The sequence below is a fragment of the Nerophis lumbriciformis genome, linkage group LG10 (assembly GCF_033978685.3).
Source record: "Nerophis lumbriciformis linkage group LG10, RoL_Nlum_v2.1, whole genome shotgun sequence".
In the NCBI taxonomy this organism is placed as follows: Eukaryota; Metazoa; Chordata; class Actinopteri; order Syngnathiformes; family Syngnathidae; genus Nerophis; species Nerophis lumbriciformis.
The window spans coordinates 31,233,259-31,245,670 of record NC_084557.2 but is presented as its reverse complement, the minus strand read 5'-3'; the positions used below and the strand labels follow the sequence as shown (position 1 = coordinate 31,245,670).

The 12,412-nt window shown below is 38.1% G+C and overlaps 1 protein-coding gene across 1 annotated transcript in view; it reads right to left on the bottom strand.

The window, feature by feature from the left end:
- LOC133612437 (guanine nucleotide-binding protein G(o) subunit alpha) overlaps positions 1-12,412 on the bottom strand; it is a 230,521-nt gene that overhangs the window by 21,885 nt on the left and 196,224 nt on the right. The window contains exon 6 of the mRNA XM_061969849.2: positions 9,717-9,846. Within this exon, the coding sequence (XP_061825833.1) occupies positions 9,717-9,846 (130 nt within the window). The remainder of the gene's footprint in view (positions 1-9,716; positions 9,847-12,412) is intronic.

The window sequence follows — 12,412 nt, the reverse complement described above, 5'->3', positions numbered from 1 at the left end:
GAACCAGGGAGGAAAGGAAAGCCCAAACAATTAGTTGGGCTGCGGATCTCAAAGTACTACCTCCTGAAATGATACAATACTAGAGATGTCCGATAATATCGGCCTGACGATATTATCGGCCGATAAATGCGTTAAAATGTAATATCGGAAATTATCGGTATCGTTTTTTTTATTATCGGTAACGTTTTTTTATTTTTATTAAATCAACATAAAAAACACAAGATACACTTACAATTAGTGCACCAACCCAAAAAACCTCCATCCCCCATTTACACTCATTAACACTCATTCACACAAAAGGGTTGTTTCTTTCTGTTATTAATATTCTGGTTCCTACATTATATATCAATATATATTAATACAGTCTGCAGGGATACAGTCCGTAAGCACACATGTTTGTGCGTGCTGCTGATCCACTAATAGTACTAATCTTTAACAGTTAATTTTACTCATTTTCATTAATTACTAGTTTCTATGTAACTATTTTTATATTGTTTTACTTTCTTTTTTATTCAAGAAAATGTTTTTAATTTATTTATCTTATTTTATTAATTTTTTTGAACAGTACCTTATCTTCACCATACCTGGTTGTCCAAATTAGGCATAATAATGTGTTACTTCCACGACTGCATATATCGGTTGATATCGGTATCGGTTGATATCGGTATCGGTAATTAAAGAGTTGGACAATATCGGAATATCGGATATCGGCAAAAAGCCATTATCGGACATCCCTATACAATACATATAATATACAAGAATAATATTAAGATATGGCGATGCTGTGACAGCGGTGAAACAAACAAATAAGAAAATGATAACTTATATATTGCATTATAATTCAACGAGAGTACAAACAGCAAAAGACCAAAACAATGTTTTAGTGTAGCATAATTACAATATCAACATGATTTTTATTTTTTTTATTATCTGACAGTGACACTATTTCACACTTACTCAGAAAACACAACATCTTATGTCCCTCATAAAGAAATTTAGACAGGTAAATGGTTTTGCTAAAAGCAATGACTGTTAGGACACATGCACGGTATTATCTCTTAAAGAGAATGTGTCTCCTGGGCACATTGACAAAGATGAGAGCAAATGAAAATTTGAGCCACAGTGGTTTCTTAACCAAGTGGAAACATGTACATTAGAATACTCCCAACAGGAAAATATTAAATAAAACTACTTATGTCCCTCTTTACATCAGAGTCCTGTTAAAGTTTTACTACCTTAGGAAAGCACACTAGTAAGCTAAGGTAGGCTGACCATATTCTGAAAAGAGGACATATATGCGTGCCAAGGCGGGCAGCACACCAAGGCCGGGACGATGTGAAAATTTGCCAATGATACTCGAACTTGCTTTAAAAATAAAATAAAATAAAATAATGACATAGGCTCCAGCACCCCCCGCAATCCCGAAAAGGACAAGCGGTAGAAAATGGATGGAATATATTTATTTCAATAAAACATTTTTTCTCCTCTGTTGACAGTGTTGGGGTCCCACTTTTTTGTAAGCGTTTTGAAAAAAAATTATAAACGTATGCATTATCCTGTTATATTTCACATTCTATACTGTGTTTTGGAAAAAGGTTGTCATAAACGTTACTTAATTCATAAAAAAACAAAAAAAACCAAGAAAACTAATTTGTATACATATGTAAATGTATTCAGTTATAAACATTCATTCACTTTCTTCTTTCCTTTACCACTGCTGGTAGTTTTTTCTATGTTTTTATGGGAACATTATCACCAGACCTATGTAAGCGTCAATATATACCTTGATGTTGCAGAAAAAAGACCATATATTTTTTTAACCGATTTCCAATCTCTAAATGGGTGAATTTTGGCGAATTAAACGCCTTTCTATTATTCGCTCTCGGATCGATGACGTCACAACGTGACGTCACATTGGGAAGCAATAAGCCATTTTCTCACTTTCGTCGGTGTGTTGTCGGAGGGTGTAACAACACGAACAGGGACGGATTCAAGCAGATGCATTTAAAACGATAAAGTCAAAGAAATCTGCCGTCAGACCCCCATTGAATCTGCCGGAGTGTGTGAGCTATTCAGGGACAAAGGACCTCGGTAGCACGGCAAGCAATGGCGGCAGTTTGTTCCCGCAGACGAGCGAGCTAAACCCCCTGGATGTCTTGGCTCACACCGCTTCTACCGTCCCTTATGCCACCACAGATGATCAAGAGAAGAATATCGACCCTAGCTTCCCTGGCCTGCTGACATCAACTCCAAAACTGGACAGATCAGCTTTCAGGAAAAGAGAGCGGATGAGGGTATGTCTACAGAATATATTAATTGATGAAAACTTTATTCATTACTTGCGGTTTTACGTAAATTATTATACATAAACTGTGTTTACCAATAATTTAGCTTAAAAACATTAATTTTTTTCAATCATTCGAGTACATTCGGGTAGTCTTGTGTAATGCAGTATTTTGTGTCTATTTAGGTATGGTTAACCTGAGTGCTGAAATCAGGGAAAAATATATGTTCTTAGCGCGCCTGCAATGGGCTGTCTGCACTCTCAAAGTGCATGTTGTTGCCAAATGTATTTCATATGCTGTAAACCTAGTTCATAGTTGTTAGTTTCCTCTAATGCCAAACAATCACATACCAATCGTTGGTTAGAAGGCGATCGCCCAATTCGTCCTCGCTTTCTCCCGTGTCGCTGGCTGTCGTGTCGTTTTCGTCGGTTTCGCTTGCATACGGTTCAAACCGATATGGCTCAATAGCTTCAGTTTCTTCTTCAATTTCGTTTTCGCTACCTGCCTCCACACTACAACCATCCGTTTCAATACATGCGTAATCTGTTGAATCGCTTAAGCCGCTAAAATCCGAGTCTGAATCCGAGCTAATGTCGCCATACCTTGCTGTTCTATCCGCCATGTTTGTTTGTATTGGCATCACTGTGTGACATCACAGGAAAATGGACGGGTGTATATAACGATGGTTAAAATCAGGCACTTTGAAGCTTTTTTTAGGGATATTGCGTGATGGGTAAAAGTTTGAAAAAAACTTCGAAAAATAAAATAAGCCACTGGGAACTGATTTTTAATGGTTTTAACCCTTCTGAAATTGTGATAATGTTCCCCTTTTTGTCTGTTAATTAATTTTAAGTTGTAGGTGTTTTTATTTCAGTATAAAAGTGTAAAAAGTGTTTTGCTTCGGTCATGACATGATGATAATGGTGTGCCAGGGCATGCATACATTTTATATTTAACGCTTAAATCTCTGGAGTCTACATCAACTTCAGATCCATCCCTCATTTCAAAATGTTTTTATTTTGACAGCCCCTCGCGGTAAACTTGTCCGAGTGCAAACTGAGGCAGTAGTTGTCATTGATAAAACTTTTGGCGAATCAAAATAAAAATGCAAAAAACGGGGACGGAAATTTGACCCGGCAAATATAAACAAAACAAAAACACTGGCGGAAAGCGATAATCGATACAATAAAAAAAAACAAGCAAACCGGGTGTCTTGTCTGTCTCTCCACTCCCTAACGTGGACCCCGACTTAAACAAGTTGAAAAACTTATTCGGGTGTTACCATTTAGTGGTCAATTGTACGGAATATGTACTGTACTGTGCAATCTACTAATAAAAGTTTCAATCAATCAAAAAATCCCTCGCTCTCTCGCTCGCTCTGTCTCTGCCCCTCCCTCACGAATGCTGCTGCGTGCGCACACCTTCACAATTTGTTTTGTTTTTAACCCCTTCTTAACCCTGACCGTACATTGAAAATACACGCAACCCTAACTCAAAATGCCGGACATTTGAGGCATTTAAGAAACTCCGCCCGGACAGCTCGGACAGCCCCGCAAAAGAGGACGTATGGTCAGTCTAACTAGCTAAGGAATTATTTTGGATCTCGTCTCCCAACACAGTGACTTGATTAACTAAGGAGAAATGATAAAATTAATTAACAGACAAAAACCCAAAAAACCCTGGCAAGAGCATATCATGATAGAGTATATCACGATAGTTTGCCATATCAATATATATTGTCACACTCTTTGAATCGTGATTCCTTATCATTACGCTTCAAAGTCCATTCAAAATTTCCAAGAATTAGATTTTAAAAAGATGATTTTTAGGCCATCTACGCGATTACTCACTGTCAGCGGCCAAAAGGAGCATTTTTAACCTCTAACTTGTTTTAAAAAGGGTTTTTTATTATTATTTATATACCAAATATAATATATTGCAAAAATCGGTTTGAATCGAGAATTGTGTTGAATCAGAATCAAATTGAATTGTGAGTTGTTGTATGATTAACATCCCTAAAATTTAGTACCCAATGTCCCGCAAGAACGATGGTATGAAAATAATAATACAATAGCACCTCAATTTTTGGTTCTATAATGGAGGCTCATGAACGGCTTGCTGCCGACTTGTCCTCTGCCGTTCGTTCGTCTGTGCACTTCAACGTCAAAGCTAAGAGCTATCTTTTTATTTTTTGTGCTTCTAAATGTTTCATAAACTGTAAAAAAAAATTCTGTAAAAAAACGGTCATCTACTGGCAGCTACAGCTGCCAAACGAAAACCATAAAATTTAAGTAAAACATTGTAAACCAAATAATGATCAAAAAGATTATATTTACAGAAATTTTCATGAAACGTTTTGCGAAAAAATATCGTAATTTTACATGAATTTGAAAGTAATTTAAGAAAACAGAAAATGCTATGTATAATTAATTTGATATTTTTCTGTAAAAAAAATAGAAATATACATAGTTTGTCATTATTGGCATATTACTTAAAATAACAGGCATTTTGTGTATTTACAGATAATGTCTTCAATTCTACAGTTTTATAAATTATTTAAAAAAAATAGAAAAATTACAGTAGAAATTTAGAGTAAATTAACCATAAAAATAGGATTTTTTTTTTTACAGTGTAGCCTCCAACACATTCTGTAGTCTTTTTCGAATTTACAAAGCACTTGCTCTTTTTGTTTCACCGCTTCAATTTCATCCATCCATCCATTTTCTACCGCTTGTCTCTTTCGGGTCGGTAAAGGTAAAAACCTGAGTATGGCTTTGTCTTCTTCTTGCACTCTTCTCATGGAGAGGTTGTCCCTGCTAGAGGGACGTGTCCGCCAGTTAGAGCAGAGTAACTTCATAACATTAGATGCCGTGGACACGCTTGCTAGCGTTAGCCGTATTGAGCTAACTCGCCCAGTTTGCAGCTGCCCTAAGCGGCCTACAAGCTACGGTGAGCCCGTTAAGACGCATAACAGATCTAGCCCATTAGCTAGTCTTACACTACCGGCCACTACACTCTAGTTATAAGGCACTCCATCCCCAGGAACATACAGCTCAGCAAACCAACCACAATACGTTGTATTCCGGGTACCCGAGCACCTGCAATTGAAGCTAATCTTAGAAAGCTGACTTGCAACAGGCCTAAACACGTACAACAGGTTAATCGTACCACTAGCTACTCGGACGTCATTGTACACGTCAGCTCCAATGACACTATATAAATGAACTTTGATTGATTGATTGAAAACACTTAAATCAACATCTTTCATTAAACAAAATTGGAATCAATTAGGGTTGGTGCTTGCCCCTCCCCGATTGGCTATCGCAACTGTCTATCAACTTTATGTGCCCCGTTAGCCTATAATAATAATAATAATAATAATAACTAGGATTTATATGGCGCTTTTCTAAGTACCCAAAGTCGCTTTACATGTAGAACCCATCAGTCATTCACACCTGGTGGTGGTAAGCTACTTTCATAGCCACAGCTGCCCTGGGGTAGACTGACGGAAGCGTGGCTGCAATTTGCGCCAACGGCCCCTCCGACCACCACCTATCATTCATCATTCAGTTCACCAGTGTGAGTGGCACCGGGGGCAAAGGGTGAAGTGTCCCGCCTAAGGACACAACGGCAGCGAATTTTTGGATGGTAAGAGGCGGGGAGCGAACCTGCAACCCTCAGGTTTCTGGCACGGTTGCTCACCGTGCCAGATTCAGAAGGCCTCGGCGGATTTCACACAGCGCTGGCAAACAACTAACTGAATTCTGGTTGGATAAAAGCTCTAGCAACATTGGAGCCTAATATGACATGAAGAGAATATGATTAATACTTTTATATATTTTGGGAAAGTAAATTAAAAATAAGATGAACTTTTATTATTTTGTGATCATGAGTTTTGTTAGACGGCAGCACGGTGGCATAGGGATTAGTACGTGTGCCTCACAATACGAAGGTCCTGGGTTTGATCCTGGGCTCGGGATCTTTCTGTGTGGAGTTTGCATGTTCTCCCCGTGACTGCGTGGGTTTCCTCCGGGTACTCCGGCTTCCTCCCACCTCCAAAGACATGCACCTGGGTATAGGTTGATTGGCAACACTAAATTGGCCCTAGTGTGTGAATGTGAGTGTGGAAGTTGTCTATCTGTGTTGGCCCTGCGATGAGGTGGCGACTTGTCCAGGGTGTAGCCCGCATTCACCCCGTGTGCAGCTGGGATAGGCTTCAGATGAATGGATGGATGGATTTTTGTTAGGCCAGCAGAGAAGGCCTTGCTGGCCCTTACGGCCCACCACTGGCCGTTAGTTATTGTTTTAACTTCCTTGGGTGGCGTTAGACTCAATTGTGTTTCAGTATGGTGTAGACTGGCAGGGATACACTCAAATTGCTCCAACAAGTTGACTACACTGTCATGTTTTGAATTATTTATTTTTTTAATTGAATGAATATTATCCACATTGGTGGGATGTCACGGGGTTTACTGTGACATTTGGTACATCAACTAATTGCGGGGATGCGCGTAACAAAAATGTTTGTCTGCAACTTAAATCATAACAATTAGTCTAGAGACAGCTCTTACTTCAAAACACTCTTAGGTTGGGGCACTCTTTAGTTGAGGTGCCACTCTATGTCCTGTTTACTACAGGAAAGCATTAGGTCAGGGGTCGGGAACCTTTGTGACTCAGAGAGCCATAAAAGCAAAATATTTGGAAATGTATTTCTGTGAGAGCCATATAATATATTTTAAGACTGAATTCAACTAAATGTGAGTATAATAAGCCTCTAAATGTATTCTTTTAAATAATTTTGTTATAATACTCACTATTAATGCGACTTCTGGTGCTGCACGGATTTGCTGATGGCTTTGTAGTCTGGTTTGTACTTGGTGAGGTTAAGCTTCATGCAGGCGTTGAGGCTTTCATCCGTTAAACGTGATCGCAGGTTGGACTTGATGTTTTTAAGATGTGAAAATGATTGCTCACATGAATACGTAGATCCAAACATGGTACATCCAGCATGAACGTTTTAGCATACTCGCCATCTGTGAATGGTTTTCCGTTCCTCACTATTGCTAAAGATCCAGCAAAACTAACGGAATTATTATATCACCTTGCCGGGTCCATACGCCGAGTTGATGCTGGCTAGCTTGCAACCTGCTCAGTAGCTCTTGGCACGCTTTCTTCCTGTTGTCTCCCGCAGGGTATTTTGATGCAAAGGTAGCATGGCGTGTGTTGAAGTGCCGCTTTACATTCGACCGTTTCATCGATGCAATTTTGTCATTGCAAATTAGACACAGAACCTGCTCTCTCCACAAAGGCGAATTCTTCGGTCGATTCGTCCTGAAATGTACGATACTCCTCATCTTTTTTTCTTTTTGCCATCTTCTTCGTCGAAGATTTTAGCTTTGAGCTAATGACCGCGCAGACTGATTCAAAAGAGGGCGTTTACCTGTTTACCCAGCAACGCTCAACGTAGGCTATTATCATCCAATTAAAATAATGGACAATTGCTCCTGCAGCCAACTGCAGCCCTGAACAAGACATGAGCAGTGGAAAATCGATGGATGGATTAAAACAAGCGATAATATTTTGTTTTATCTGAAAAGCCGAAATCCGCGAGATCACCGCCAGATGCAATCATCAAAAGAGCCACACCTGGCTCGCGAGCCATAGGTTCCCGACCCCTGCATTAGGTGGTTGTACATGCTAAATGAGTGAGCGATATATAGCATTTGACCAGCACTGTCTCATTGAAGCAGACAGGACCACACATCAGTCTCATGGGAAAATACACGCCGATTAGGTTTAGCCTTGAAGACAGAGCTGCTTAGGTGAGTTTTATGAGAACTGAAAAACGTTTCAATTCACAAGTCAAGATCCATGCAGCATTTGCTAATACTGAGGCAGATTGCTAAAACAATGTCCGTTATCAAACATGATCACCGCTGTGCTAAAAATATTGCAGTTGTTTATCCATCCATTTTCTACCGCTTGTCCCTCGTACTGATATCTCCTGTATTTATCAAACCCATGACAGGCTCACACCAGAGGATACTATGTGGTGAGCCCAAGTCAGAAAGAGGCAGGAAGACATCTGTGTAAATAGAGCAACTATTAAGCATTATTTCCCAGAGGATACATGTCAGGCTTATACATATCAACCAGCAGACAGCATATTCAAATGAGCTTGTTTGATTTAGGTCACATGGCATCCGATGTGCAACCAGAGCATATATTTTGACAGTAGGTGAGTATACTAAAATCTATCTTTCCAGTATGTGAATGACTGTTTTTAATTTAAAAAAAAAATAATGCAGAACACCGCAGCACTGCATTGTTTCCCATTTCTCCAAATCACCAAAATGATTCCCGAGCGCGGCCACCGCTGCTGTTCACTGCTCTCCTCACCTCCCAGGGGGTGGAACAAGCGGATGGGTCAAATGCAGAGGGTAATTTCAGCACACCTAGTGTGTGTGTGACTATCAGTGGTACTTTCACTTTAACTTTAATATCTGTGGCGGCTATTAAATTTGGACCACCACAAATAGATATTAAGAATCCTCCATGTTTATGCAGATACTCCTATTTTAAAAACTTTTACTACAAAAGTGTCATTTCTTTTTTCATTTTTTTTAAACTGCATTTTCGCTTACTTTCCAGGACAAGATCTCTTATTTTGACATGCAAATGCTGACAGATATGCACAAAGCATCCGTTAAAGTTCCAAGCAAATCAGATAATATCATCTGGCGGCCCATCCCACAACAGATTGATTGCCGTTCTGTGGGAAACACTGCACTGACACTTACCGGTAACAACATTAAGTATCTAAGCAATATTCTACCCCTCACTGATGCGATAGTGCAGTTCATTACCACAGCAATCAACACCCGCAATCATTTTAATTTTTTTAAACTTAAACTTTAAAAAAATATGTAATTCAAAATGTTATAAAAAACTTTTCTGTCCAGCTGTGTTGGCATAAAATATTGTTGCCTTCAATAACTAACATATTTGTAAAATATTACCCCTGTGAAAGTAAATCATGCTTAGTTTTATTTTTCTTCTCAAGGCAGGAAACAGCGAGCATTGTGCGAAGCAGATGTAAAATTTTATTATTGCATCTTGTGAATGTCAAATAGATTGTACCAGGCGTCTCCAACTTTTGTCTCTAATAGTACTTTGAGAAAAAGAAAGAGAGATGGTCTATTTGTGTTTTGTTTATATGACTTGCAACATTTACATTAATAATCATTGTCTTTTTGCTATTTTGTGGTCATTTGTCATGAAATAGAGGCATCATGTCTAAGTTGAACGCTTAATGCAAATTCTAAGAGTTGACGCAAATACATTTTTTGACCCTTTTGAGATACTGTACTCAAAGCCAGGTGGCAAGTTGTTTCCTGTATTATACTGACGCAAGTCAGCACGTGTCCTTACCGTGGTCTCATCCTCATGCAACACCTGGTCATATCCGCTGAGTGCGACACAGAAAATGATGGCAGTGACGTCCTCAAAACAGTGGATCCACTTCTTCCTCTCTGACCTCTGACCTCCGACATCAAACAGCCTGATAGACGGAGAGTAAAATGCAGCTTTAACAAGATGCATTGCAGATATATATACAGGTTATTTATCTTGAATATAGCAACCAGTTGTTACTTAATCAAAAAAGGATGTTGGTGTTTTATTAATCTATTTAACCAGTGTCTTTTTCAAACTTTATTTAAGAGCATTTGCACATTTTTATTGATTGTATTACACATAGGGAAATAATTGTGGAAGTGTCTCACATGAGCAGTTTCTATTTGTGCGTCATTTCATTTTTTGTTTTTTCTCAATAATGCACTGTGGTTTAATGCAGAACTATTTGTTCCGCTTACTGTTAGTTTTACATGAAAATGCAGGTTGTCTAGATAGTACGACAAGAAGTAAACAACTTCCGTCAGCTGTTTTAAGTACTGCGGAGTTTAATGGTGTATGATTGAGGTGCTTTTCTAAGGTATAATAAATGGGATATGCACATTGAAGTATTGCACTTCTGCACCCAACTCTCCTTTGCTGAGGATTTGTGGTTGCTCGTTTGAACTCAAGGCTGGTCTGATCAGATGACCACTATTACATTGGTAATTATTTGCTAAGCCTTGCATGTGCCCCGGCAAATAAACCGACAGATATGTACTAGTCAGTACAATATTTTATGATGGTTCTTGAAAATTCTTAATTGTTTTATGGGGTCAAATAGCTGGGTTGCAATCATGTGACCTAAAGGCACTTCCAGTTTTTGCTTGTGGGGCAAACATTCAATAGCTTCCTGTTCATTTAGCAACAGCTGCTTAGATGTCAGGGTCCATTTATAAGGTTTACAGGTGCATATACAAGCCAGGTATCATCAGAAAATAGCAGAATGTGATGGAGTTGTTTTCAAGAAGAAATACTTTTCACAAGATTAAAGAGATCCAACAACACTAAAGTGGACTTTTAAAGTTCACACTTTTACTACACTGGCAATGAGTAGGAGGCTCATTATTTGTATTTACATCTGGATGTGTCCACCAATTTGGCGTTAATCCATGAAAGACAATATTGGACTCGTTAGTGCATGGGTAGGTAAGGTATTTGATAGATGGTAATGGATGCTGAGCGATCTTTGTTTATCAATGTTGTCAAGCAATTTGCATATATTATATAAAATATAAAAGTTAAGTTTTTGCAGTTGCTATCCTATCGTAAGCCAAATGTTTTTCCGGTATCTACAATTCAGCATCTACAATTGCTTTAACGGTGAGTAATTAATGTTTTGCTTCAATGTTAGGCTGCAGCTATTGCTTATTTAGTACCGTATTTTTCGGACTATAAGTCGCAGTTTTTTTCATAGTTTGACCGGGGGTGCGACTTATACTCAGGAGCGACTTATGTGTGAAATTATTAACACATTACCGTAAAATATCAAATAATATTATTTAGCTCATTCATGTAAGAGACTAGACGTATAAGATTTCATGGGATTTAGCGATTAGCATGTTCTATAACCTTCATTAAAGTAGTTTCAAGACAACGTCAAAAATACATTATACTTTATACATTAGTCGACAAAATTGACTGTAATTTTAGTCTACTTAAATTTTGAGGAATTTAGTCGACTAGAACTAAATCAACTTAGGTGACTAAAATATGACTAAAATTAGAATACATTTTCATCAAAAGACTATGACTAAAACTAAATAAAAAACTGCTATCAAAATTAACACTGCAGCGCACACCTTGCGGCTTGAATTGTATCAATTGTATTAGTTACACACTAATCTAATAATAATTAACTGATTCATTGTTGCAGCCCAACTTCAATGTATTAATCTACTTTATTATTACTATTTAAGTTTTTATGATGCTAAAAATTGCCCCAACAACAAATACAATTATTTCCAAGTGAAAAGTTACCCTATATATAGAGGAAAAAAAGAGTACATAAATAGCACAGCATGTTTCTTTTTTCCCCCTTAATGATTGACTAATTTAGAAACAAAAACAGCACAAACAACCATTTCAACGACACAAACTAGTACAAACGCAGCACAAACGTGGTGTCTATTTAAAGTCAACTTTTTGTGTTCTTTTATGGACCGTGAAGTGGCAGCCCACTTCAATGGATTATTACTTTAATGTGAAACATTACCATCAAATGTCTGTGATTGTGTGTGGAAATGCCTCATTGAGACTTGCTTCCCCTCATGCCACTCCTACCTCACTCATCTTGAGCCATTTAGTATTGATTTTAACTCTCCAGTTCTGCACAAAATTGCTCACACTCCTGTCTTACTTCTCAAATTGTTTTTTTAAGCAGGCAGTAGTAGCTGAAGTCTAATTTGGGAGTGATCGCTCTCATCTATTTTTATGCCACAAGTACAGGTCTAAGTGCACTACCGGAGAGGAAATACAGTAAATCTCAGATGAATCTAACCAGGTTGTGCCTTAGATCAGTGGTTCTTAACCTTGTTGGAGGTACCAAAACACAACCGGTTTCATATGCACATTCACCGAACCCTTCTTTGGTGAAAAATAAAATGTTTATTTTCAAATTCAAGACAAAGTTATATGTTTTTGGTAACACTTTAGTATGGGGAACATATTCTAAG